Below are 25129 nucleotides of genomic sequence, written 5' to 3'. Positions count from 1 at the left end.
TGAATCGCAAAATACGAGCGGCAGGTCTCGCGATAAAATCTAGGTTTTTTGAGTCTCTGCGTCTTCTCACGGTGACTTTTTCCCTTGCACAAACTCACACTGGTCACTTTATTAAGTACACTGGTTTGTTATCTTATCCGTCAATAACATACATTTTGTTGCTCTTGACTGCGTTTTTTAATTTTATTATCTTTATTGTTTTTATTTATTACTCGGCTCTTTTATTGACTATCGTTGTCATAACACAACTGTTTTAAAAACCATAGACTTGTATTGTCATTGTTATCATTATCATTATTATTATTATTATTATTATTATTATTATTATTATTATTACAGTTGTTTGTAAGCTATTTTATTGCTAAGTGCAAAAGGTTTATACAGGAAGTTGTTGGAGACGAAGCCAGTGGCTCTTATTTTAAAGGCCACGGCGAAAGGAAGTGATGAGGGATAAGGGGTGTGAAATTGACTCTGTGAGATTTTAGTGTGTGACAGCAGGGGGCAGTGGGGTGATATCGAGGCCCTTTCAGTCTGCGAGGAAGAGCAAGAACGAACGTGACGTCATCTGTGCTTCGGCCCAATCAGTGGAGCAGCTGCGGGTCTAGTCCCCGCCCAGCGGAGAAACCGCCATCATGAAATCAAAAACAGGACGCTGACAGAAGAGTCGCTGTGTCCCGGTTCTTAGAAGGTAAACTTGAGTTTTTCTCTTCGCTAACGTGACGCTGACGCTGCGGGCGTTCGGCGACATTGCAGCGCAGATTGTTGTGTCGCTTTGTACGGTGATGCGGAGCTTCTTTGTCGCGTTTTTTCGCTCGTGAACAGCGCTGAGCGCGAGCGTCACTGACGTTATTATTAGCGCTAACGTCAGAGCTAGCAGTCGACGGCTAGCTGCTGCGCGGAGGATAACCCTTGTATTTACCTGCTGAAACTCACAGCAAACAGCGGCAACGGTGGGTAAACACTCGACGCGGGACGCGGTGACGACTGTTACGTGTGCACGGTGCACCGCAGTCTGGTCCGGGTTAACTTTTACGAAGCGAACGTCTTTGAATTTCCATGAAATGCGCGTTGAGAAGTTGCAGCGCGCCAAACGACGCAGACGTTAATAACGGAGTAAATAAAGACCCGAAACAGCGCCACCTTCAACCGCGTGTTGACAGACGGTAAGCCGAAAACGTCCAAGGAACACGAGAAAAGTCCTTATAACAAAGTTCACCCCCACATACAATTTGGTTTGAACTCGGGGACAAAAATGCTTTTATTTTAAACGGAATCTGGTTTAATCGTAAGTCGATTTGGATAAAAGCGTCTGCTAAATGACATGTAATGTAATGTAATGTAACCAATGGACCAGATATGAGCCTCTGCACAGGCTGCCACAAGCTTCTTACCTTGACTCACTTTCATTTTTGAGAAATTAACAGATCGTTGCATACAGATTATTGGCGAAAGGTTTTATTCACAGAAACTGTTTAACACAGCAAGGACAAAAACGAAAGTGCGAACTTAATTATTTGTCATTGAAATTAACATATTTTTCACGCTCTGTAGATATTGTCTTTGTGTAAAATAGTAACAAAAAAACTGTTTGCACTTGTTGATCATATCAAGCGACACCCGATAATACATTTTAAAGCCAATATTTGCTGATGTCGTACTAATAGTATTGTGCACCTCTTGTGTGATTTATGCTGTACAATAGAATGACGTACTGTGTCATTTTTTGTCAAAACCTTTGTCAAATCAGGTTACAACTGGCAAGTATTTTTATATTTGATGATTTTCCAGATAAATCAAGTACTTGTTTGGTGTAGAAAATTTCAGACCTGGAAACTATGTTCTCAAATGTCTTGTTTTAAAAATCTAAAAAAAATCTTGATGCAATTGCTTTGAAAAACTCAAACTAATAATATCGAAGTCGTTTACGATTAATTGAATAGTGGATTAATCATTTCAGCTCTGATGTCAACGGTCCTCTTCAGGTCAGGACAGGTTGATACTCGGCGCAGACATGAGCGAGGAAGCGATGGACAGCTCGGCCGTGTCGGAGGAGGAAGTGGACGAGCAGCAGCAGCAGGAGGAGACGTCGCAGGACAACCAGTCAAGTCCAAACAAAAGTCAAACAGAAACACCGGGTAAAGACACACAGTAGAAAAGCTTCTTCTGTGGTGGTTTAACCACCTGTGACTCGCTCACTAACCAATAAAAATGTGAGTTAATATATGGTTCATTAGATGTTGACACAAAATAAAACTGATTCATTTTCACTCTGTCATTTCAGTTGCTGGTGAAATCATGGAGGGCAAACGGGCGAAAAAAAAGGTGGAGAGGCTTGACTTCCAGGCGCCAAAGCAAAGAGAGAAGCTCAAGATCGGAGATGGTAAATATTTTTGTTATAGCTGTATACTTATCAACTAACTTAAAGGGACAGTTAAGGATTTTTGATGTGCGGTTGTATCAGTAGGATATAACCAGGCAGTGTCGTCAGTAGGAAACTAATTTCCACTTTACGATTTAGGATCCACCCACAGTTGTTTCTGTGTGGACGGTCCCTCAGTTGTTGGATTTGAATCATCTGTGGTTTTTAAAGATGGAGCTAAGCAGCACGACCCGTGTGTCCCATGTTTTCCAGGTAGTGGAGATAAGTTAGGAGACATTCCTCGTACAAACTTCCAGATTACCAAGATGAAGCTGGCCGACCTGAAGCCTCTTCACGCCATCCTGTTCGACAGACCGGGAAAGGTATGAATACCTGCGTCAACATTCATCAAGAGCGAGAACTCAAACCTGGAGTGAAACTAAAGTCGACAAACAATGATGACAATCTTTTTATGGCTGCAATTAAGGAGGAATGTTGTTATTGTTTGCTCTGTTGATTATTTTCTCAATGAAGTTGATCAGCTATGTTTCCCAGACGTCAAAATGACGACAAGATTTTCAGTTCACTGACGTAAAGAAGCAAAGAAACATATTCACATTTAAGATTGATCCGTTATCAAGATGGATGATTCAGGGGTCGATTAGTAATTGAACAACTTGTTGCAGCCTTTGATTCTGACCCATGCTGCACTGCCCCCTGTAGGTTTAGCTGTAGTACTAAATTAATTGTCAATTATTTGAATCCATTAATCACTTAAAAACAAGCTCCCAAATGTTTTCCCCTTGTTAAATTCTGTTAAATTTTCTGGTTTCTGAGGTCGTAATTTGCCACTAATGACTAAAAAATAATTGGGCTGCAACGATTAAAATTATTGGCAACAAAATTTATAATCATTATTATCATCCGTATATTAAAGAAATCATGAATTTGCCCTTGAACAGATGTCCAGCATAAAGAAGAACCTGCGTCTGTTTAACGGCTTTCCCTTCGACGCCGACAGCGAGCAGTACAACAAGAAACGAGAAAAGCTCCTCAAGTAAGTTTGTGGCGTAGAAATACGTTCAACTAATTTGGTTAATCTCAGCAGTTTTCACTTATTCAACTTAACACGATTTAAAAAGAAAAGAAGAAAGAAATGAAAAAAAACTCACCGTCTCTTCCCTTTTTGTTTTCAATGTAGAAATTCACATTTCACCAATATGAAGCTGAAAGAGGTCTGTGGTGTCCTGGACCTGGAGAAGAAAGGAACTCACTCTGATCTGGTCGACAGGATCCTGAATTTCCTCATCGAACCCAAAAACAGCGGGAAGGTGAGTCATGTTTACGAAACAGGGAGGTGTTACTACTAGGTCTGGGCAATGTTATGTACATACTATACTATACCATACTATATATGGTGACATGAGACAAGATCTGGTCTGAGAGAAGCCAGAGCCACGGCACTGGTACGTATCTGCTGTCTGAGAGTTAGTCGGTATCTTCACGTCAAACTGCAGCTCATTTTTCATCCTGTAACAGATTAAGACAAAATGACAGAATTAAAATATGATAAATAATAAATATAAACATGTTTTTATTATTTAATTCCTGTAAAATCTGAAAATAACAATAAAAAAAGATAATAAATGTATATTTTAATATGTAATACAGACCATAAACATTAGATTATGTAGAAAATGTTATCAAAATACTGAGAGGATCAGTCACTTAACCTTTGAGTGAGCAGAAGCTCATAATTCTACGCTTCGCCTCAACGTCATCAAACTGAAGAAATCACGTTCTATTTGAGATTCTCACTCTTTTCTCCCCCACCAGCGCCTCCCTGTGAAGAAGAAGAGGAAATCCAAGAAGAACCTGACGGGCGACGACTCGAAGGCAAAGACCCAGAAGAAGAGCAAGTCCAAACCCAGGAGCTCGTCGTCGTCCAGCCCCAAGAAGTCCAAAGCAGGAAGCAAGTCCAAGGCCATCGTCATGGACTCGAGCAGCGACGACGATGAGGAAGACGAGAAGGCTGGCGCGTCCGCTGAGGCCGGGGGGTCTGACGTCGAGGTGGAGGGGTCTGACGCCGAGGCCGGGGGATCGGAGGCCGAGGGGTCAGACGCCGAGGCAGAGGAGGAGCGGTCGGAGAAAGAGGAGGAGCGGTCGGAGAAAGAGGAGGAGCGGTCGGAGAAAGAGGAGCAGTGGTCGGAGAAAGAGGAGCAGCGGTCGGAGAAGGACTCTAAGGAGTCTACAGACGAGGATGAAGACGAAGAGGTGAGGCTGTCAACAGTAGAGCTGCAATTAATCATCATCAACTCATCTGTTTATTAAATGTCAGAAAATGATGATGTTCTCAAATGTGATGTTTTTCATCATCAAAAAATACACTTGCTTGCTCACTTAACTTCAGTTTGTGCTTTTTTAAAATCTTAATCTTAAACCTCTTTTGTCAGTTTGCCAAACCGAAGTCGGCCAGAGGGAAGAAATCTGCTCCAGTGAAAAGACAACGGACGTCGTCGAAGAAGGCGGCTCCTCCGAGAAAGAGAGCGAAGAAGGACGTGTCGGATGAGTCTGACGTGGACAGCGAAGCTGACAAGAAGGTGAAACTTTCTTTTCGTTTTTCAGTTTTGGTTCAATAAAACGTGAAGCCGCGCCGTTAATTTGATCTTTGGAGATTTTAAATTTTCCAGCCCAAGAAGAAGAAATCTACACCAGCCAAACCTGCAGCTAAAACGAAGAAGGCCGACAGCAGCAGCAACAGCAAAAAGAAGTCAAACACAGGTGAGGCCACTGTGATCACATGGTTTATAAACAGTAGTCACCACTATGATTGGCTGAATGATAACCAGTGTTGTTTTTGGCAGTCATTCTGGATTTAGTCTTTTGGACTACTTATTAGTTTTAGTCACATTTTAGTCATTTCTATATGTGATAGTTTTAGCAAACATTCACTTTTTATAGAAGAAAATCGGCTATATATATATATATAAAATATATAAATATACACATATATATATATATACATATACACATGTGTGTGTATATATATATATACATAAATATGTATATATAAATAAATATATTTATATGTATGTATGTGTGTATAAGTATGTATATATGTATGTATGTGTATATATATATATATGTTTGTGTATATATATATATATATATATATATATAAAAGTGTATATATGTATATGTATATATATATATACACATACATATCGTTGACAAAAACAACACTGATGTTTACCTGGTGGGTGGAGCCTCTTGGCGTGTTTCACCGCTGTAGAAGAGGAGAGTGATGATGACGTGCTCTCTGTTCTGGCAGCAGCGGACGATAGTTCAGACGACGACGAGCCGCTCATCAAGATGATCAAGAAGTCGCCGAGCGACGAGCAGCTGAAGGAGACGGTGCAGAGCCTGCTGAAGGAGGCTGACCTGGAGGAGATGACCATGAAGCAGATCTGCCAGAGGGTGAGGCACCGTGGACGATCATCATTCACAGGCTTTGCTCTTTATTCAACAACAATAATGGAAATACACTTTTCAGGTGTTTGACACTTTCCCTGACCACGACATGACCAGCAAGAAAGATTTCATCAAACAGACAGTTAAATCTGTGAGTACACACACACACACATACATCTGACTGATGCCACATTACAGTTTAATTTGAAAACTGTTGCTACGGTAACACCTGCAGTTGCTACCTGCGCCGTAGATCCCGCCGAAATAAAACAAATTTTCCAGGGTCCTTGAGTGCATCTCGTCAGCTGCTCCCATTGAGCCAACAGGAGCTTTACTTTCACTCGCTGGAGTTCAAAACGATGTTGAATATTTGACAAATATTACCACTGAATTGTGTCTTTGCTCATCCCTGCTCATCCCTAATCGATCAACAGAGGTCGCGACGTCCAAGGAGAGAATCGAAGCGAACAATGCCCAAACTGTAGATCAGTTAAAGATTTAAAATCCTACTGATAATTCTAAATCCCACTGATAATCAATACTGATCAAATACAACAATGTCCAACTGTAGGTCAGAGTTAAAAAGACTTAAAAATCCTGTAAACGTTCATCTCCAACATTTAGCAAATGTGTTTAACAGAGGAGTCTGGTGGATTTAGAGACGGCACCATCGTCACCACGTTCACTGGTATTTCAGTTCAGTGACTGAAGGACTGAACCATTCTGTGAACAAAGCTTTTTAATCCACTGATTCTAATGATTGAATTTAACAAATGTTTCCTCGCAGCTCATCACATGAAGATCAGAAGAACGAAGTGACAGAAACTTCGCAAGGAAAAAAAGCTTCTTTTCTTTAGTTGAACTTGTTTGCATATTGTTTCCTGTTATTTTTATTATGAGACGTTTGTAGGTTTTCAGACTAACTCCAGTGTTCATCGTCTCAAGTTTCAGTAAAATAAAACAATCTGAAGAACGAGGTTCCTGAAACGCTGACAATTTAAAACATGTTGTTTTTTTCTGTTTTAAATGTTTGTAAAGTTCGTTTATTCTCAGACTCAAATGTTCTTGTAAATAAATAATCCTTTTTTTTGGCTCATTCCCGTATTAAAATTTGTAAATTTGTTTGTGATAAACTAAAGCTGATTCTTTTTAACTTCTTGTTGATTGTGAAGAAAAACAGTGGCTTTGTTTTGTTTTCTGTCTCAAACATGGATCTACACGTTAACTGCAGAGAATTTTACATTAAGATTTAAAAAAAAAAATGTAACCTTGTTAAGCTGAAATTTTCTTACAGCAGTTTGAGCTTTGTGTTAAAAACATGTTTTTAGTTGATTTATATCATAGTTTTCTTTTGATTATGACACATTTTTCTATTAAAAAGACAATTTAAATGAATTCTACACTTTCTACTGTACTTTTAAACTGAATATGGGCTTTAAAGATGTTTCAGGTGAGTTAATTTAATGTTTGTGATGAATTGTGACAGACTTTATTCTTATTGATCATCATTCGATTGTCAGAGTGTGAGGAACTTTTTCTTTTCCAGTACCTGATGAGAAGAATCTGGACATGGCACTCTCAGCTCTTTCTTCATAGCGCCTCCTAGTGACTGGGACAGGTGTATTACAGCGTAAGTGTGTCGTAAATGCACTTCACATTCAACAGTAATCATAAGTGAACCTTGGAAGTAAATGCGATCTGCCATTTTGAATTGTGAACTCCAAACATGTAGAGTTCAAACTGGTCGAAGACTTGAAATTATATAAATTAAAGGGACAACGACCAATTTTAAATGTTCTACACTGAGAAACTGATCTGAGGTGTTCCCACTGGTCCTTGAAATCCTTGAAAGTTTGAATTTTAAAAAAAAATAATGTCAAGGCCCTTGAATGTCGCCCTAAATAGACATGGCACAAAGAGTTTGAATTTTGTTCAAGAAAGAAGTGAAGTTCATATTTCTGTGAATGTCTCCAACCACCAATGAGACCTCCAGGTTTCCATAGGTCATTGAAAGTGTGTAAATTTGAAGAAAAAGAGATTCAAGGCCCTTGAAAGTTTTTGAAAATCACCCTGAATAGACATGGGTCATTGAAAGTGCTTGAAACTAAGAAGTTATGTCCACTGGCACCAGTCGGACAGTTGTGAGTGTACGACAAAAACGGTGCTAAAAAACATTTTGAAAGAGTTCAAACCAACTTACCACAGCAGGGGGCGCTGCAGATCAGTCTGACTTTATGTCAACCAGGAAATGGAATCGTCTATGGCGTCAGAACTGTGGGGAAAAGAAACGGCGTTTGTTCCAATTTTTACACAAAACCAGGTTAATTAGTGGTTACTGTTAATATTACGGCTAACGAGGTCATTTTGTCATTTTGATTATTCTCTAGGGTTGCAACCAGAAAATGATGTTCCCAAATGTCATCAATTTTTTTGTCCACAAACAAAATGATTCAGTTTGAATGATTTCTTTGTTTTCTGGAGCAAAGAAACCAGAAAATATTCACATTTAAGAAGCTGAAAAATCACACAAACTGTTTTTTTTACTATGTTCATATATGTATATACATATATATAATTTTGTTTTTAATTGTCGTCGTTGCAGCAGCCCTTTTATTTCCTATTCATAACTGGAAAGTTATGACCTCAGATTATTCCTGGAACGTGATATAAAACCACAATGAATGAATAATACGATCTTCCATGAGAGAATAATACTCACTGTTTTTACCTCCAGTGTCGTGCGGAGACTTCAGCCTTCGTCCAGAACCAAAAGCTTGAAACGGCACTTCAGGGCAAACGGGTCAGTACAAACAAATGCACACCTCTCAATCCTCACTAATTGAAGCTGACACCAGGGGGCCATCATCAGGAGTCACAAACCAAACATGAGCAAAATTAGTTGCTTTAATAACACGTCCCACAAATGATGGAGTACATTTTCTAAAACCACACTCGTCCTCATGTCTAACACACGTCAATGACACTAGAAAAATATCACATGAAGACGTTGAACACGTTTCTGTCACAAACAAATCTGAGAAACAGTTCTCGTCCGGCTTCACGGCTGCGGTGTGTCTGAGTCTGTGGGGGGTCAGAGGTCAGGGAGGCATCCAGTAACTGTGACATCACACGTTTGACCTCAAGACATTTGTAACGATGTCGAACCAAGGTGACGCCATCTTTTAAAAAAGTGAAGATAGTGGACGGATGATGGTGTGAGTCGGGGCGCTGAAACAGTCAGGGACATTTGACCAGATCACCAAAGCTCCTGAGGACGAAGGAAGTGGAACCACAGAGAAGTGATTCTGTCGTTTCACAGCTTCACGGTCGGGCAGTTAAGTGGAAACTTAAGGGAACTTACGGCGCTTGTGTTTTCAAAGCATTTTACTGATGTTGTGTGTTGTTTATGTAAAGTCTTACTGTATTTCTTAAATAAAACATTTATTCTCTTTGACAAAGTGGAAGCAGAACTACGCTGGATGTTTAATGGCAGAGAAAACCGGTGACGGAGGAAGAAAGGAAGAGGAAACAAGCGTCTAACCAAGTGAGAAGCCACACACGAGGAAACATCATGTGTTCACCAGCTGAAAACCAACGCATATGGTCAGGAGAGAGGGGGAGGAGTCAGTGGTGAGTTTTTAGAACCATGAGAATAAAGAGGTAGACGATGTTTACGGTGATATAAAATGAAATATGTACTCCCAGGGCAAAAGGGCGAAAATGCATGGAGTGGAACGTGGTTTGTATAATAGTACCAAAATAACCGGGCCCAACCGTTTCATACCTTCTTTCACTGAAGGTACCAGGGTGAAATGGAGTTAGACGGACATAACAATAAGTACTCCAAAACTGTAGGGGGAGCTCTATAGAGAATACAGTGACCAGACTTGCAAAGTTCTGCAAATTCTGTTTTCCCTGAACTGTCGACGCTAACTTCAACTTCAGCGCTGAATATCTTGTTTATTTTACGAGCTTTTATTGCGATGTGTAAAACCCGTGGTATACTTCTGTGTACACACTGCATTGCGTGTTGCATATCGCAGACCCTGGTATACTCGCGCGTCAGGGTCCTGTAGTATCCCACTTTACCATCGGGTGGCGGAAGTTTTCTTACCAAAGAAGAAGAGAACGATGCTACAGCAGCTCACAGCTGGCACACAGGGGAGGAGGACGATCCTTGACGAATACTTCTGTTGTCAAAATGTTTTTTCTGCTTTGTGGGTGGGGCTTAATACTCTACCTACCAATAGGGCGGGAATTCAGTTTGCACATGCGCTGTCCACACGCATGCACGGAACTTTATACTTACTTTACCTTACTAAAAAAACGTAAACCTTCTTGGCTCCGGGTGACCATTAAGGATTATTTATTTATTTATTATTTATCGCTTCTGTTACGACCCAACATAAAATAACCAGGTGGATTTGGAAAATAAGATTATTTATTTATTTAGTAAGGTGACTTTTAAATGAGCTCGTTGAGTCTCACTCTCGGAGCAAAGCGGCGCATGTCGTGTGTTTATCAGTGGACGTGTTGGTCTCAGTCGAAAGTCATGCTTGTTATAAATGATGCTGGCCCTGGAAACGCTGACTCTTCTCTGAATGTAGTTAACTTTAGCCAGTTGTGTTTATACGTAAATATAGAAAAAAAATCCATTTCGTTCGGACGCAGCGTCAAATTTCAGGTGAACTGAGTCGGTGTGAGTCTGTGAATGTGAACCTCAACCCGTCTTTGTCCTCCCGTGTCTTCTGTCTGTTAAAGTTTGTACCGTTGTCTCCTGAAAACCATTTGTTCACAGTCGGACGAGGACATGTCCTCATTGGCTGGTGCTCTCTCCCAGTAGCCAGTAGGTCGTCATCTTTCCTTTGCCCTTGACTTCGATGTCTCCTCGCAGCTCCAGCTGGAAGCAGTTGAACTCCTGAAGGACGTCGCGCGTCGCAGACGACACGTGGATCTTCAGCGCTGCGGAAAAACACAGGAAAAATCCAGGTTAAAAACTTAAGCTTAAGTCTTTAAAGCATTAATCTTTAAAATTAATGTTTTTTTAAATACATTTTACGGTGCATTATGGTTTTAAGCTACATTTTAGTCCAACTTGTTGTTTTCTTCATTAACTCTGTACTCTTATTTATTTTATGTAAATTGGGTTTCGTTCAAATTATGCATTTTAACCCTAAGTGCAGGTGCACCCAAAATAAATAAATCCACAACAACACCTAAATTGTTGTGGGAATAATACACGACTCCTTATATTATCTTTACTAACTGCATTTTTTCGTTGTCTTATGTGTCGTACTTTCATACTCTTATGGGTCAAAGTTAGGATTAATTCTATATTGGGAGTAGTGATAATTGTGCAGAAGTCACAAAAAAGTTTTTCAATGTGCCGTATTCATTTTTTTAAAAAGTGTATTATTGTTGTTAAAAGAAAAGTGATGCTTTAACGTGAATTGTGCTTGTAAAGATGCCGTTGATACGAGTAATTTGACCTTCTGACCTTCGCCGCTCGACTCCATACGTGACGATGTGTTGACGGTGTCGCCGAACAGACAGTAACGAGGCATCTTCAGACCGACCACCCCCGCACACACTGGACCTACACACACACACACACACAGAGAGAAAATGTGACTTTGAAATCTTTAACAACTTTGCAGTTTATGACAGTCCAGAAATATCGTCATCTACACATTTTCATTGTCGTAAAACAGGTTTAAAGGGGTATTTCAGGATATTTTAAATGTGGCTGTATGATTGACTGAAATCAAGTCGTGAGCCCTTTGTTAGGTGGCTTTAAACCCCACCCCCCACCCCTCCCTCACCACTGTGGATCCCGATCCTCAGCTTCAGCTGCTGCTCCGCCCGGTGACAGATCCTGAACGTCCGCACGGCGTCCAGCAGAGCGAGCGCCATGCGGGCGATCTCTCTGCCGTGCAGCTTCCCGTTCCTGACCGGCAGGCCGGAGACCACCATGTAGGCGTCACCGATGGTCTCCACCTGAGGGCGCCACAGGACCACAAACACCTGGTGAGTGTCAGCGACAACTGTGCACAGACGTCTCAAATTTACTGACGGTCTGTTTTCTGTCAAATATTTCATTTGTTTAAAATAAGTGAGAATATTTTTGAATAATTTTGGACACAAGATATTTGAAAAACAATATATAATATATAAAATATTTTCATGATGAATTGTGTACTTGTTTGGTCCAGAAAAAGATTTTTGCATTTTGTTTATTTATTAACACATATAACACAACTACATTGAGTTAGATTATTATTTTATTAATCGCTTGATTATCACTTTATTTACTCAAGTTAAGACAGTTTGGTCTTAAAAACTTGATTAAAGCAGTTTGTCAGTGTAACTCTGACTACAGGTGTTAACCAATTACTTGATCAATCGATTAGTTTGGTTCATAAAATGTTGATCAAATGTCTTGTTTTTGTCCACAAACTAAAAGAGGTTCAGTTTTAATGATTTCTTTGTTCTATGGAGCAAAGAAACTATTTCTCAAAAACATTTGAGAAGCTGAGAAATCAAACAAACTGCTTGTAATTCCTTTGGTAATCGATTAATCCTAGCACTTTGACGCGGAAACAACATTCTCAGTCGACTGCTTCACCTTGTAAACATCAAAGTTGTCGATGATGGCGTCGAAACACGTGTAAAGGTCGTTGAGCAGCGTCACAACCTGCAGAGACACAAAATGTGAATTTATTCATGTTTTAAACCTTATAAATATATTAGTCACACTCGCACCGTTGAACAAAAAATGTTCTGCACATTCTACATTATTATATATTCTACATTCTGATCTAATTATTGATGTCCAATACTAATTCATCTTTGAATATTTTAACCCTTAAATTAAAACATGGATTTAAGTGAAAAAAGTTTTAACCATGTCTCTACGTTAAATCATCAAAAGCATCATCAGTCCCTCTGAAGAGTCCGTATTTATATTTTACCTTTTTTCATTTTTTTCATGGTAACATTTAAAATGATCTTTGTGACATTTAACAGAATAAAAATGTCACTTTAATTTTAGAATAAAAAAGGTCATCATATAAAAATGTCACAGCCTTTTAAGACGTTATTTTGAGTTTTTCCACGGTGTCTCGTCACATGACGGTGAAGTCACTCTCTCGCCCTCTCGCTCACCTCCATGGGCGTGCTCTCTGCTGAAATGGAGGTGAAACCAACGATGTCACTGAAGTAAATGGTGACGGAGTCAAACGCCTCGGCCTGAACCGTCTCGCCACGCTTCAACTGCTCTGCTACTGAACTACGACACACAGAGAGAACATGTCAGACTGAATCTGTAGTCGTGTACGTGTAGTACTGCAGTAGTACTCACTATAGTAATATCCAGTTCTGCAGTAGTACTCACTGTGGTAGTATTTGGTAGAGTAGAGCCTCAGCCTTGCGTTTCTCTTCATGATAAGCTTGTGTTCTTTCTTCCACCAGCTCCTCCAGGTTGTTAGCATATTGTTCCATACGAGACAACAGGTTATCAAGGATATTTGTCCTCGACTCTCTGTGTATAAATACACACTTTTGTATTAGTAATTATTCTAATAAAAGAAAATACACATTTTAATTTAGCAGTTATTTCACAAGTCATTAAAAGTAGCAACACTACTTCTTGTCACTAAGCTAACGCTATTCTCATCACTAAGCTAAGCTAACCCTCTTCTGGTGCTGATGCTAACCTAACCCTCTACTGGTATTGATGCTAAGCTAACCCTCTACTGGTGCTGATGCTAAGCTAACCCTCTACTGGTATTGATGCTAAGCTAACCCCTCTTTCATGTTGATGCTAAGCTAACCCTCTACTGGTGCTGATGCTAAGCTAACCCCTCTTTGGTGTTGATGCTAAGCTAACCCCTCTGGTCGCGGCTGCTTCTCACTTGTTCTGTCTGCGCAGCAGCAGCTTGATGTGGCTGAACTCCGGTCTCTCCGTCGGCTCCTCAGCCCAGCAACGCTGCATCAGCTGACCCAGCTCAGGACTGTGAACCTGCGGGTCGATGGTCGGCCTCAGGCACGGCCACTCACCCAGAATCACCCGGTCCACGATCTCTGTGGTGAGAAGAGGACACAGTTCTGAGCAACACTTTTACTTTACTCTCTAATTTACACACAGGAATGAAAGCGTGAGAAGGTTGATGAAGAGGATATAATAATATAAAGTCGTCACATGGTCGTAGGTGAATTTTACTTTTCTATAATATAGTTTTTAAAGTCCAGAAGGAGATTTCAGTCTGAGACGTCAGTCTGATTTAAAAACATGAAGCTGTGATGGTTCTGTCACTGCTTCACACTATACCTCCTCTTCTAATTACCCTTTTCACTCAAGTCTAATTCTCCTCATTCAGTCGTTGTCACGACTACAACTACACTGTTCCAGAACCATCCGTCATCCATCCTTTAATACAAACTTTTTAAAGACGGCAGAATATCGTGACCAGAGCAAATTTATTACGTAACGTAGTGACTAATTTACTGATTTCAAAGTGATGTTTGTTCAATTATATTACTTTTATGCATATTATTTAAAACCATTACACGTAAATAAAATTTGGAAAAATTCAGCAAATTTGTTTGGGGACCCCAAAAAAATCTCCTGTGACCCATCTGTGGGTCTCAAACCAGAATTTGTAGGAATTACTACAAAATTTAGAGAACATGAAAACGTGTTGATTTTAAAAGAACTACTACAACTAATAAAAACATACAATTTTCAAATCTGCCATAAATTGGTTCGACAGGAAGTAGTCATACTTCGCACATGTGCTGAAGAAATCACGTTATAAGTTCTTATATTCTTGGATCGCAGTCTGCAGTGTCACCACTAAATTCTACATACTGCTCCTTTACAGCAGGCAGCACATGCTCAGTCGTGTCTAACCTTTGGGGCTGAGCGGGTCTCCCTCCAGGTAGAAGGCTCCTCGACGCAGCGCCACCTCCTGGAGGACGATGCCGAAGCTGTAGACGTCTCCTTTCTGAGTTCCGTGTGCGGGCGGAGCCTCCATCCTGAGCAGCTCAGGAGCCATCCACAGCCTCTCTGCAGGGGGGGAGGGGAGGGGGCGGAGTCAGGTCAGCGGTGAGTGTGTGCGTGTGTGACGACTCAAGGTTTATTTGTGTGGTTCCTGATTTCCGTCCTATTTCCATGTTTCTTATTCCAGGAGCGTCTGTACATCTGTTCTGTCCAACTGTCCAACCGTTCAAACTTTGCAACTTTAACATTATTTGGATATGATGTTTTGTAGATATCAGAAAAAGTGCGATATTTCAAGTTAAAGCGAGATGCAGGTACTGGACTAGTTTGATTTTACACATGGCTAAACAAATAAATGACTTTTCTGCTGAGTTATGGTCTAGCTCAGAGGTCTCAAACTTGTGACCCCCAACCTTTTTATCACTTAATATCAAGTTATAATGAGTTATTCATTTTGCATCATAAATACTTTTTCTAAAATTAATATTATATAAATAATAATTATATATATATAAAATTAATATATATATTAATAAAATATTTTCTCATTCTATATCAAAACAAACACTTTTATTTTGAAATTCTATTAAATCCTGTAACAAATATCGTCATTGTGATATGTGGTGACTACATTTTAAGGTCATTTAGGTCAGGACTTCCCCACTTCAGCAGCCCCTCTGACCAGACTAGATAGTCATAGTCATGGTTCTAGTTCAGGTTCTGTTCTGGAGCCTCAGAACTTTGGTGCTTTCTGGCAAACAGCACGTGTTGACACCACTTTTAGAACCAAGGTGGGAGGACGTAAACATCACGCGGGCTCTTTTTCTCCATACTTCCTTAAAGACTTCAAACTTTGCAACTTTAATGTTGTTTGGACAAGAAGGTAATTATTGGTATAAATGCGACATTAGCAGAACCGACTCTAAATGTCCAGGTCATTTTAGTTTGAGACCCCTGGTCAGGGAGGCAGAGACTCACGGGCGTAGTAGGCATGAGCGTCCTTCCCCGAGTCGCTGTCGTAGCGAAAGCTGGACAAACCGTAGTCCGTGATCTTCAGGACGAATCGGTTGTCCACGACACAGTTGGACGACTTGAGCTTGCCGTGAGACAAGATGACACTGTTGTGGAGGAAGACCATGCCCTGAAGAGACAGAGACGATGATGAAGACGTCTGTGCTCACGACTTCACACGGACAGAAGATAAACAAGTTTACCTTCACAATGTCATTGATGAGAGAATATTTGAACATCCAGTCCAGAGTGATGCTGTCGTTCTCCAGGATGTCCTGAGAAGACACAAAATACACACGTGTGTGTGTGTGGGGGGGGGAAAAACAAAAGACAGTAGAAGGGACGGACAGGAAGTGGTACCTGCAGACTTCCTCTGGGACAGTACTCTGTGATGATGCAGATGTTGGGAGGGTCGATGCAGGCGCCGATGAAGCGCGTCAGGTGTTCGTTCTGAACATCTCGCATCTTCATTTAGAAAAAAAAAACAGGAAAGAAAAGTTTTATCAGTCGTTTAATCAAGTTTTTTGTTTGATTTTTCAGTGTGAAAGTGTTTATTAGACATTTAATTCTGTGTCACATGCTTTTTTTATTGGCTTAAGAGTGTTAAACTTTAAAAAACACTCACATGTTTGAGTTCAAACAGCACCATCCTGTTCAGCTCAATGCGTTTCCTGTTAGTGTATTTGATGGCGATGATGTTTCCCTGGAAACGACACAAAGAGCAGGTACAGTGATGGTACTATAATGGTTAGCTACTTTAAATCCACCTAGCTTTGCTAGCTAGCATTTGTTGTTTTAATTTCAGGAGCAAATCTTTTCTACACGTCTTTATGAGGATTCTTTCAGTAACTAATGAGTTTTTAACTCGTCTAAAGTCAGACGACTGTTAAAAAAACAAAGACGCGTCAGAAGTGAATTCTACTGCGATTAAAAGAAAACCGACCATGGGTTAAACCCTGCTCTGCTGCTGTATACACACAAACGCTCCCACAGTCAGGTCTGATAGATTTGTCTGTTTTCAGATGACAATATAAAACACACAACAGAAGTTACACACTGTAGCTTTAAGACTAAATCAAACACAGCTTTGTAAACGTGAGGTTTCCTCACTTCCTGTGTGCAGCTTCCAAACTGTGACAATCAATAGAAGAGGGTGAGAGGAAAGTGGCAGGAAGACAGAGACGAAACAAAGGACAGGAAAATGTCTATAATGACACGTCTGATCTCGTTTAATCACACACTGACCTTGTAATAACCAGTCTTTGCGAAAACCTGCATGTTTCCGTCTGCGGTCATCAGAGAACCGTAGTTTGAGCCTCGCTGGAGACAAACGGACACAAGGTCGTCCGTCATTAGACAACAAACAATGGACAAATGTATCTAATCAGTCTGAATGAAAGGTTCAGGGTGAAACTGGTGTTTAAACGTGTAAATCTGTGTTCACTAAAAACAGTTTGTCTCTAGAATCTCAACAACAACATCATTTTATAATTATTCAATCAAATACCAATCTTTTCAACGAGTGACCATTAAAGAAAAATAATAATACAAATCTTTTAAAGTTTGTTTTATGTCAAAATGTTTACATACAAACACAAACCACTTCTGTTCCTCGACATTGTTAAAGAAAAATGACATTTTTCAACTTAAAACACACATTTTTATTACCAATTCTACAAATGAACACTTTTTGAGGAGTGGTTCCCAAACACTGGCTCGGGGCCCAAAGACGGGTTGCGGTCCCTGAACAAATTTGATATTTTGTAACGATATTTTGTAATTTTATATACAAAGTTTGGGAAACAGTGGTATAAAGGATTTGTCACGGTAAGAAAAATGTGCATGTTTTTGTTGAAAAATTCAACTTTTCTTTACATAAATGTAGAATTCTTACATTTGTACAGAAAAAAACTGTAGATATGTAGAAAAGATTATTTGTGTAAAAATGTGTTTTCTTCCAATTTCTTTTACAAAAAAACTGCTGTTTTTACTGCTGATTTATTTTTTTCGTGTGTCTGTGTGTGCGTGTGTGTGTCTGTGTGTGTGTGTGTCTGTGTCTGTGTGTGTGTGTGTGTGTGTTCTGACCAGGGACAGTGTGATCCTGCTGCCGCTGCGTAGAACTTTGTCCATGTTGCTCATCTGAATGTCGTCCCAGATGATTCTCCACAGCTGAGCCACAAGCTCCTTCTCCAGTTTCATCCTCCTGATGATGAGCAGAGTGAAGGTGAGGAAGAGAAGGAGGGTGCGTTTGATTTGTTCACCTGTCAAACCTGACCCACTCACACGCGGCATGCACCATATTATCGGCAGACATTGACTTTAAAACGTTTGTGTGTGCGCGCGTGTGTGTGTGTGTGTGTGTGTGTGTGTGTGAGAGCGTGGGATCTGGATCACCGAGCACATGTAACTCTGCCAGTCATGTCATCATGTCCCAGAGACAGAGCGCCCCCTGGAGGCAGGAAGGGATGTGCTGCAGCTTCTCTCACCTGTAGATGAAGACGGCGACGGTGAGCGACATGGTGAAGATGAAGAAGACCACAATGGAAACCATCTGATGGATGGTGATGGTTTCTGAAGGAGACAATCATTTAAGTAACATTTCATATTCATTTATCATCCAATAATGCACATGAAAGCTTCCTCTGGAAACAACAGCGACTTTTCCAACAGGAAACTGACGTTTGTAAACCACTCACTCTCCCACACCAAACCCCATAGGGAAAATCAGTGATTTTAACATCACACACACAGATGTTGTTGATCCACTGCTGCCTCCATCACGAAGTTCAAATGTCTTATTTTAGTGAATTTGGCATTTAAAATAATTAATTTAGACATAACTCAGTGACACAAAGTGACCACACGAGGCAGCAGAGGACCAGCAGCTCCTGTGTCCCAGTGAGCTAAAATCACTGATTTTCTCTATGAGGTTTGGTGTGGGAGAGTGAGTGGTTTACACACTTCAGTTTCCTGCAGGTCAGTCTAAGAGTGAGATAAAGACGTGAACATGTCTTGAAGATACTTGCACAGGTGTAGATATTATTCATAATCCTAAGTGGCTAAAATCTGTTTCTGTTCCTCCCGGCTCAGTCAGCTCTGATATCTCACACAAACACACTTTATTAAAAGCCCAGAATTATCCCTTTAACTCTTTTAGTGTGAAGACCAGACACAAAACATGACTTACTTGCGAGGCAGATGGGGTTGTCCTTGAAACCACAGACGGGGACGTCGGGAGGACAGACTCCGCCCAGCCAGTGCAGAGACGTTCCGTTAATGGCCGTCAGCTGCTCCTCTGAACTGTTGTAAACCAAAACTATCTGCAATCAAACAAATGTATGTTAATGTGAAAAGATAATCTGTACGATGACATGAGACCAGATCTGTGATGACTTTTCCATTGACAAGATTTATATATTGATTTTTTAATTTAAAAAAATACATGGAATCGATATTTAAATAAGTCAGTTAATCACACTTCATTCATTTTAACGCCTAATTACGGTTTTTTTTGCAACAAGCAGAGTCGCCCCCTGGTGGCTCGTTGACACAGAACTGGAAGACTGTGTCTACTTTATGGTGATGACGTTGACCTTTCACCTTTAATCACCTCCATGACTTACGTGTGTGTGTGTGTGTGTGTTTACCTGGAAGGCGCTGCTGTTTGTGTCAATCAGGTCCCACAAGGCAAAGTCTGTCTCTCTGTCTCCGCTCTCGTCCAGGTGGACAAGTCCCGTTACACCTGAGAGACACACACACACAGTCAGTGGCACATTAAATTAAGGCTTCTGTGTATCTTTTTTAGCTACTTAACAAAAGACTTGTGTAATAATTTACCCCACACACACACACACACACACACACACACACACACACACACACACACACACACACACACACACACACACACACACACACAGGAGCTGTTGATCCACTGCTGCCTCCATCACTAAGTTCAAATGTCTTATTTTGTCACCTCGGCCACCATCTTTTGTTCCGATTGACATCAGTGACACAAAGTGACCACACGAGGCAGCAGAGGACCAGCAGCTCCTGTGTCCCTGTGTGGGAGAGTGAGTGGTTTAAAAACTTCCGTTTGAGAAAAAGACGTGAACACATTCTGAAGATATCGTAGATTTTATCACGTGAGTCTTTTGTTGAAGTTGCTAAAATCTGTTCTTTTTTCCCTCTTAAGTCCACAGCGGCAGCTCTGCCTGTGATTGTGTCTGTACCTTGTACAAACACATTTCAAAAACCCTTAACTATGCCTTTAATGGTTTCATTTCACATGGAAAGGAGGCGATGTGAATGAAAGGAGGCAGTACTTGCTCCGTGTGTGTGTGTGGAGAAAAATGAAAATAGATCAGAGGTTAATTATAGCCAATTAGCAGTTAGCGCCTGCCTCTATCTGTGTGTGTGTGTTGATAGAGACTCGACGACTCATCACCATGGAAACAGAGCAGTTACAGACGCAGAACGTCTGTACACCAGTAACATAAAAGACACAAACACATTGTAAACAACAAGAAGTGTGTTTTTTATAGAATTTAAACCGAGTATAAAAGAGAATAAAATGGGAGATGAAATTGAGCAGGTTTTTCCGTTTGTGTTGACTTTTCTTCACGGCTGTAATTATTCAAATTTATGCCACACATACAAAAACAACAAACAGCAGTAAATTATGACCACAGTGAGACTGAGGGGAGGAGATTTGTCAAATCATCATTATATTCAAATTAGAAATAAGTGGAAAAAACCCTTTCATGTTTCAGTCGTCTTATTATTATTAAAAAACATTTGATCCAGAAATTGTCCAAAGGGACAAAAGAGAACTTATTTGTTTTCAAAGTCCACATTTGTTTCTTTCACAGGTGATAAGATGTGTGCTACTAATACATGTTTCAATGGAGGAGCAGGAAAAACAGTAGAATTATCTAACGGGCCCAAAACAATCATATGGTGGACCTGATGTGGCCCGTGAGCCACATGTTTGATTTTTAGAAAGAGGACATGAGGTTATCTGTGTGTGTGTTTGACGGAATCCAGAAACTAATGATCTGCCTACCTTCGTTAGCTAGATACTATTTAACTATCTACCTACCAATCATAGCTACTTAGCCTCTATCTATCTATCTACTTAACTTTGCTAGCTTGTTAGTTACCTACCAACCCTCGTTAGTTAGCTATTATCTATCTACCTTAGCTAGCTCGTATAACTATCTGTCTATCTACCTTTGCTAGCTACTATCTGTCTACCTTGGCGAGCTAGCTACTATCAACCGTAGCTAGCCAGCTTTTTCTTTTATTAATTCATTTATTTTATTGATTTAAAGTTCCAGTGTGTAAAATGAACAACAATCACCTGATTGTTTAATTTGTTGTTTTCATTTCCACAGAATTTACATTCATTTAGGAGCAAATCTTGATGCCATTTTAATGGACAACTAATCTATGTTTTGATGCTAATTAAAGGCTACGCAGACAGATTCAGCTGCAACATGAAACTTCACCAGCAGATGTCACTAAATCTCACACACTTTACGAAAGTTGCGTCTCGTCTCCGGCCGCCCCTGCTTTGCTGCTGACAGAGCCCGTTTTCAGATAATTATAGTAAAAACATTTTTTGTTTGTAAACGTGTCTTTTGTTGCAAATAACAGGGTTATAATATATTACCATTGTTTAACATTGCTAATGCTACAGCTGCTCAAATGTAATGAATAATTCACTAAAACTGAATCATTTCTGGTTTGTGGACTAAACAAGATTATGAAAATAATCAGTTGCAACCCCTTATTTAATTTAATATAATTAAAATGCACTTAACATTATGATAGTAATGAAACTGTTAACGTGGCTAATTTAACTCATGTGATCACACAGCTGATTCAGGGTCTCACACACAGTGTGGGAATTTTGAGCGCTGACTTTTTTCACTGCTTTGTCTCCGTGTGACTTCACCGCTGACGTGAAACAGTCGATCGCAACTTGTATGAACGCGATTTTTCTTCTAAATTAATGTGATTATAAATGTTTTTTGACCCTGACGTGACCCCATAGACCTGAACACACACACATTCAGGGCGGTTCTTGTGAAGCAGAATATGATATATTTTCACTGTTCGTGCACACACACACACACACACACACACACACACACACACACACACTTATTCCTGAAAGCCTTGCTTCACTTACCAGAACAACATAAAAGTCACATAAGTCAATATTAACTGTGTGTCTGTGTGTTTTGATTATGATAAGTTCTCTCATATTTCTGTCACAGTTGAATGTCGTTTATATTTCATCCCTCTGACTCCGCCCCCTCCTGACATCACTGGCCCTGTCAGCCGTTATCGTTGTTTTGTTTATTAGTATTTTGAGATGAATGTTTCCACCATAACAGTCCCACACAAAATATAAAAACATTTTTTTAGAGAAACAAAAACATTAAAGTTCTCATGCATCCTTGATTATTATTATTATTCTTACAATAATATATTACATATTAGCAGAGTTAGCAGCAGTGTTAGCATTTGCAACAGTGTTAGCAGGTGTTGTAACATTTGTTGTTGTAATTGTCTCTTTTATTACAACATGATGTTTTAGTGATTGTCGATTGTAGAGATCGATTCACGAGTGTGTGTGTGTGTGTGTGTGTGTACAAACAAAACTGTTCTCCTGCCCTAAGCAGATTTAAATTTAGCTGAGGGCCCCATAAATGCTTGGGCCGGCACTGTTGATCCGTATCACAGTGCATTTTTAAGTGATGACACACAAACACGGTCCTGTCACGACTTAACGCTGTTAGGTTTCTGAAAAACAGCTGGCGATCATCTAACGTCTGCGCCATCTTTTTGTCCCGTGGGTCCACAGTTGGTGGGTGGAAGCGTGGACATCGGGGACAGCAGTGGACCTGCTGAGCACAGGTCCAGTGGGAAGTGGACGTCCATTAGTTAATGGAGCGGAAACGTCAGCGAGAGGAAGCTGTAATCTGATCTCGCTTCTATTCAGTCGCTCTGCTTCTTTCCTTCATGTTCTGTTTGTCATGGTTATTATCTCTGATCAAATCTTATTACTCCCCCATCTGTGTCCCCCACCCCTCCCCCACTTACTTATTTATTGCTTTTCCTTCCCTTTCTCTCTCTCTCTCACATACACGCACACGTCTTCTGTTAAATATTAATGTCTTTCTACGTCTGAATCTGTGGATGAACAGGAAATCATCTTCACAGATTCAGAAGCAGAATAAACTGCACTATTTGCAGCACAAACATTGATTTGAATAAAGTTTAATTCAAAAAAGTGGAACATTATTCACACACGTTTCACCTTGATTACGTCACACAAATGGCAATTCATTTATGTGTGAAAAACGTTTATGGTAACACTGCTGCTGCAAATCTAACACTGCTGCTGCTAACTAACACTGCTGCTGCTAACTCTAACACTGCTGCTGCTAACTCTAACACTGCTGCTGCAAATCTAACACTGCTGCTGCAAATCTAACACTGCTGCTGCTAACTCTAACACTGCTGCTGCTAACTCTAACACTGCTGCTGCTAACTCTAACACTGCTGCTGCTAACTCTAACTGCTGCAAATCTAACACTGCTGCTGCAAATCTAACACTGCTGCTGCAAATCTAACACTGCTGCTGCTAACTCTAACACTGCTACAGATCTACGTGGACATGGTTGGCTTTGACGTCGTGCTCATGACTATTCAGTGACGACACTCTCTGACCAATCAGTGACCATCAGTCTGTTGCGTCACATTTTAGTATCGGCTCAGCTGAACCTCATCAGAGCAGGAACTAAGAAAACCACCCGGGTACCAGGTTCTATCACTGATGGAAAAGAAAAAATAAACTGTGTAGAGTCGAGCTACAAGTGTAAGAGGAGACATGTGACCGAAAGTGGTTGAGAGGGGACATTTATGCGTATATGTATGTATATATATATATATATATGTATATATATATATATATATATATATATATGTGTGTACATATATATATATATATATATATATGTGTGTGTACATATATATGTACATATATATAGATATATATATATATATAAACTCATTTACTAAGTTTGTTTACTTCCAGTGGTAGCTAATCTTTGACCAAGAAGGCTAACACAGAAGCTACTGTGCAACTGCACACCCACACTAGCTAAAGTTGGACGCTAAATCTCTCTCTTTCAAACGTTGTCTGACTGACTATGATACAAGAGTGCGTTAGTCACGGGGAAATCATGTCAACATGTGAGAAGCTAACTGCTACTAAACTAAACCGCTTAGCTAAAAAGTGTGACAGAGGAATCCTGCGTACAGCATATCAGGAGCTAACACTTTCAGAAGTCGCTGAAAAATTTAACGTATAAGAACACGATTAACATGTCTGTGGCCGAGTTTTCAACATAAATACCAGCAAAAGACATTGTAGATAAATAGCTAAACTAGCAAGAAACTATTATGGATAATTTAATAGCTAAAAAAGAAGTGCAGTACACCACAGAAGAAAGCAGCTGTGAAACTCCACACTTGAAAATCTTACTTTTAAAAGTCGTCCTTTGGCCCAAGTCTTTAATAGAAATGTGTAGTTTGATAGCTACGTTTGCTAACAGGTTACCAAATTAGCATCAGGACAAGAACCTTACACTCTGCCCTCGTGAGGAACAATTGTGTCATGACAGGAATTCATTAATTGTCTCAATAAAAATAAAATACAATATTAGTTCATAAGAATATTAATCATAGTAAAATGTCAGAAAATTAAAGATTAATCTTATTTAACAGAATATTTACTTTGCAAACCTGGCGTCTGTTTCTCTGACAAACACAACAACAGGTACATCAGGGTTTTTTTTTTTTTCAGGTCCTGACAGCTGGTACCTGTTGCCTAGTAACCAGGACCACTTCACTCCTCCTGCTAGTGGCTTATACATCAAAGATCAGAAAAAGCTGATGATCTCATGATTACATTTGAGCTCTTTTATCACACGCTGACGCAGAAACGACGGGAGACACGAACACACACCACCTGTGTGTGTGTGTACGGCAGGTGTCATCTTGACACGTGTGTCTGTTTCTTTCAGAACAACCAGAACGATGGAGCGGCAAGAAAATGTTTAGAAAATGTGTTTTCAATACGAGTGAAAAGTCTGAACAGTCACTTTAGGTCAGAGGAGAGAGAGAGAGAGGGCGAGCGAGGGCGAGCCGCCGCCGTCAGATCACGACTGATGCGTCTGACTGATTCTGACACCTGCGTCTTTCAGAGCAGC

The 25129-nt window shown here is 40.2% G+C and overlaps 2 protein-coding genes across 4 annotated transcripts in view; one reads left to right on the top strand and one right to left on the bottom strand.

Annotated features, from left to right (window-relative positions):
• Window positions 1–605: 605 nt before the first annotated feature.
• dek (DEK proto-oncogene) lies at window positions 606–7225 on the top strand. Of its 3 annotated transcripts, none has more exons than XM_044034614.1 (12): window positions 606–688; window positions 1958–2135; window positions 2282–2380; window positions 2633–2742; window positions 3322–3416; window positions 3561–3690; window positions 4196–4633; window positions 4813–4959; window positions 5050–5140; window positions 5694–5836; window positions 5913–5981; window positions 6618–7225. In XM_044034614.1, exons 2-12 carry the CDS (start codon window positions 2012–2014, stop codon window positions 6627–6629), a joined length of 1458 nt encoding a protein of 485 aa, XP_043890549.1. In that variant the 5' UTR covers window positions 606–688; window positions 1958–2011; the 3' UTR covers window positions 6630–7225. The 3 variants fall into 3 exon arrangements, with proteins under 3 accessions (XP_043890549.1, XP_043890547.1, XP_043890548.1); XM_044034612.1 differs by having other exon boundaries at window positions 5691–5836; XM_044034613.1 differs by having other exon boundaries at window positions 608–688; window positions 1983–2135; window positions 5691–5836.
• A 1495-nt stretch (window positions 7226–8720) lies between these two features.
• Window positions 8721–25129, bottom strand: part of LOC122774958 (atrial natriuretic peptide receptor 1-like) — a 38541-nt gene continuing 22132 nt past the window's right edge. Inside the window, exons 6-22 of the mRNA XM_044034608.1 lie at window positions 19490–19584; window positions 19030–19162; window positions 18329–18413; window positions 17928–18045; window positions 17088–17162; window positions 16468–16545; window positions 16203–16307; window positions 16046–16117; window positions 15810–15972; window positions 14742–14897; window positions 13744–13912; window positions 13224–13370; window positions 12995–13118; window positions 12456–12524; window positions 11653–11827; window positions 11328–11426; window positions 8721–10792 (exon numbers count right to left, since the gene is read on the bottom strand). Coding sequence (XP_043890543.1) covers window positions 10647–10792; window positions 11328–11426; window positions 11653–11827; window positions 12456–12524; window positions 12995–13118; window positions 13224–13370; window positions 13744–13912; window positions 14742–14897; window positions 15810–15972; window positions 16046–16117; window positions 16203–16307; window positions 16468–16545; window positions 17088–17162; window positions 17928–18045; window positions 18329–18413; window positions 19030–19162; window positions 19490–19584 — 2009 coding nt within the window. The 3' untranslated portion in view covers window positions 8721–10646. The remainder of the gene's footprint in view (window positions 10793–11327; window positions 11427–11652; window positions 11828–12455; window positions 12525–12994; window positions 13119–13223; window positions 13371–13743; window positions 13913–14741; window positions 14898–15809; window positions 15973–16045; window positions 16118–16202; window positions 16308–16467; window positions 16546–17087; window positions 17163–17927; window positions 18046–18328; window positions 18414–19029; window positions 19163–19489; window positions 19585–25129) is intronic.

The sequence above is a fragment of the Solea senegalensis genome, linkage group LG9, assembly GCF_019176455.1.
Source record: "Solea senegalensis isolate Sse05_10M linkage group LG9, IFAPA_SoseM_1, whole genome shotgun sequence".
NCBI lineage: Eukaryota > Metazoa > Chordata > Actinopteri > Pleuronectiformes > Soleidae > Solea > Solea senegalensis.
This window is presented reverse-complemented; position numbering and strand designations above follow the sequence as displayed.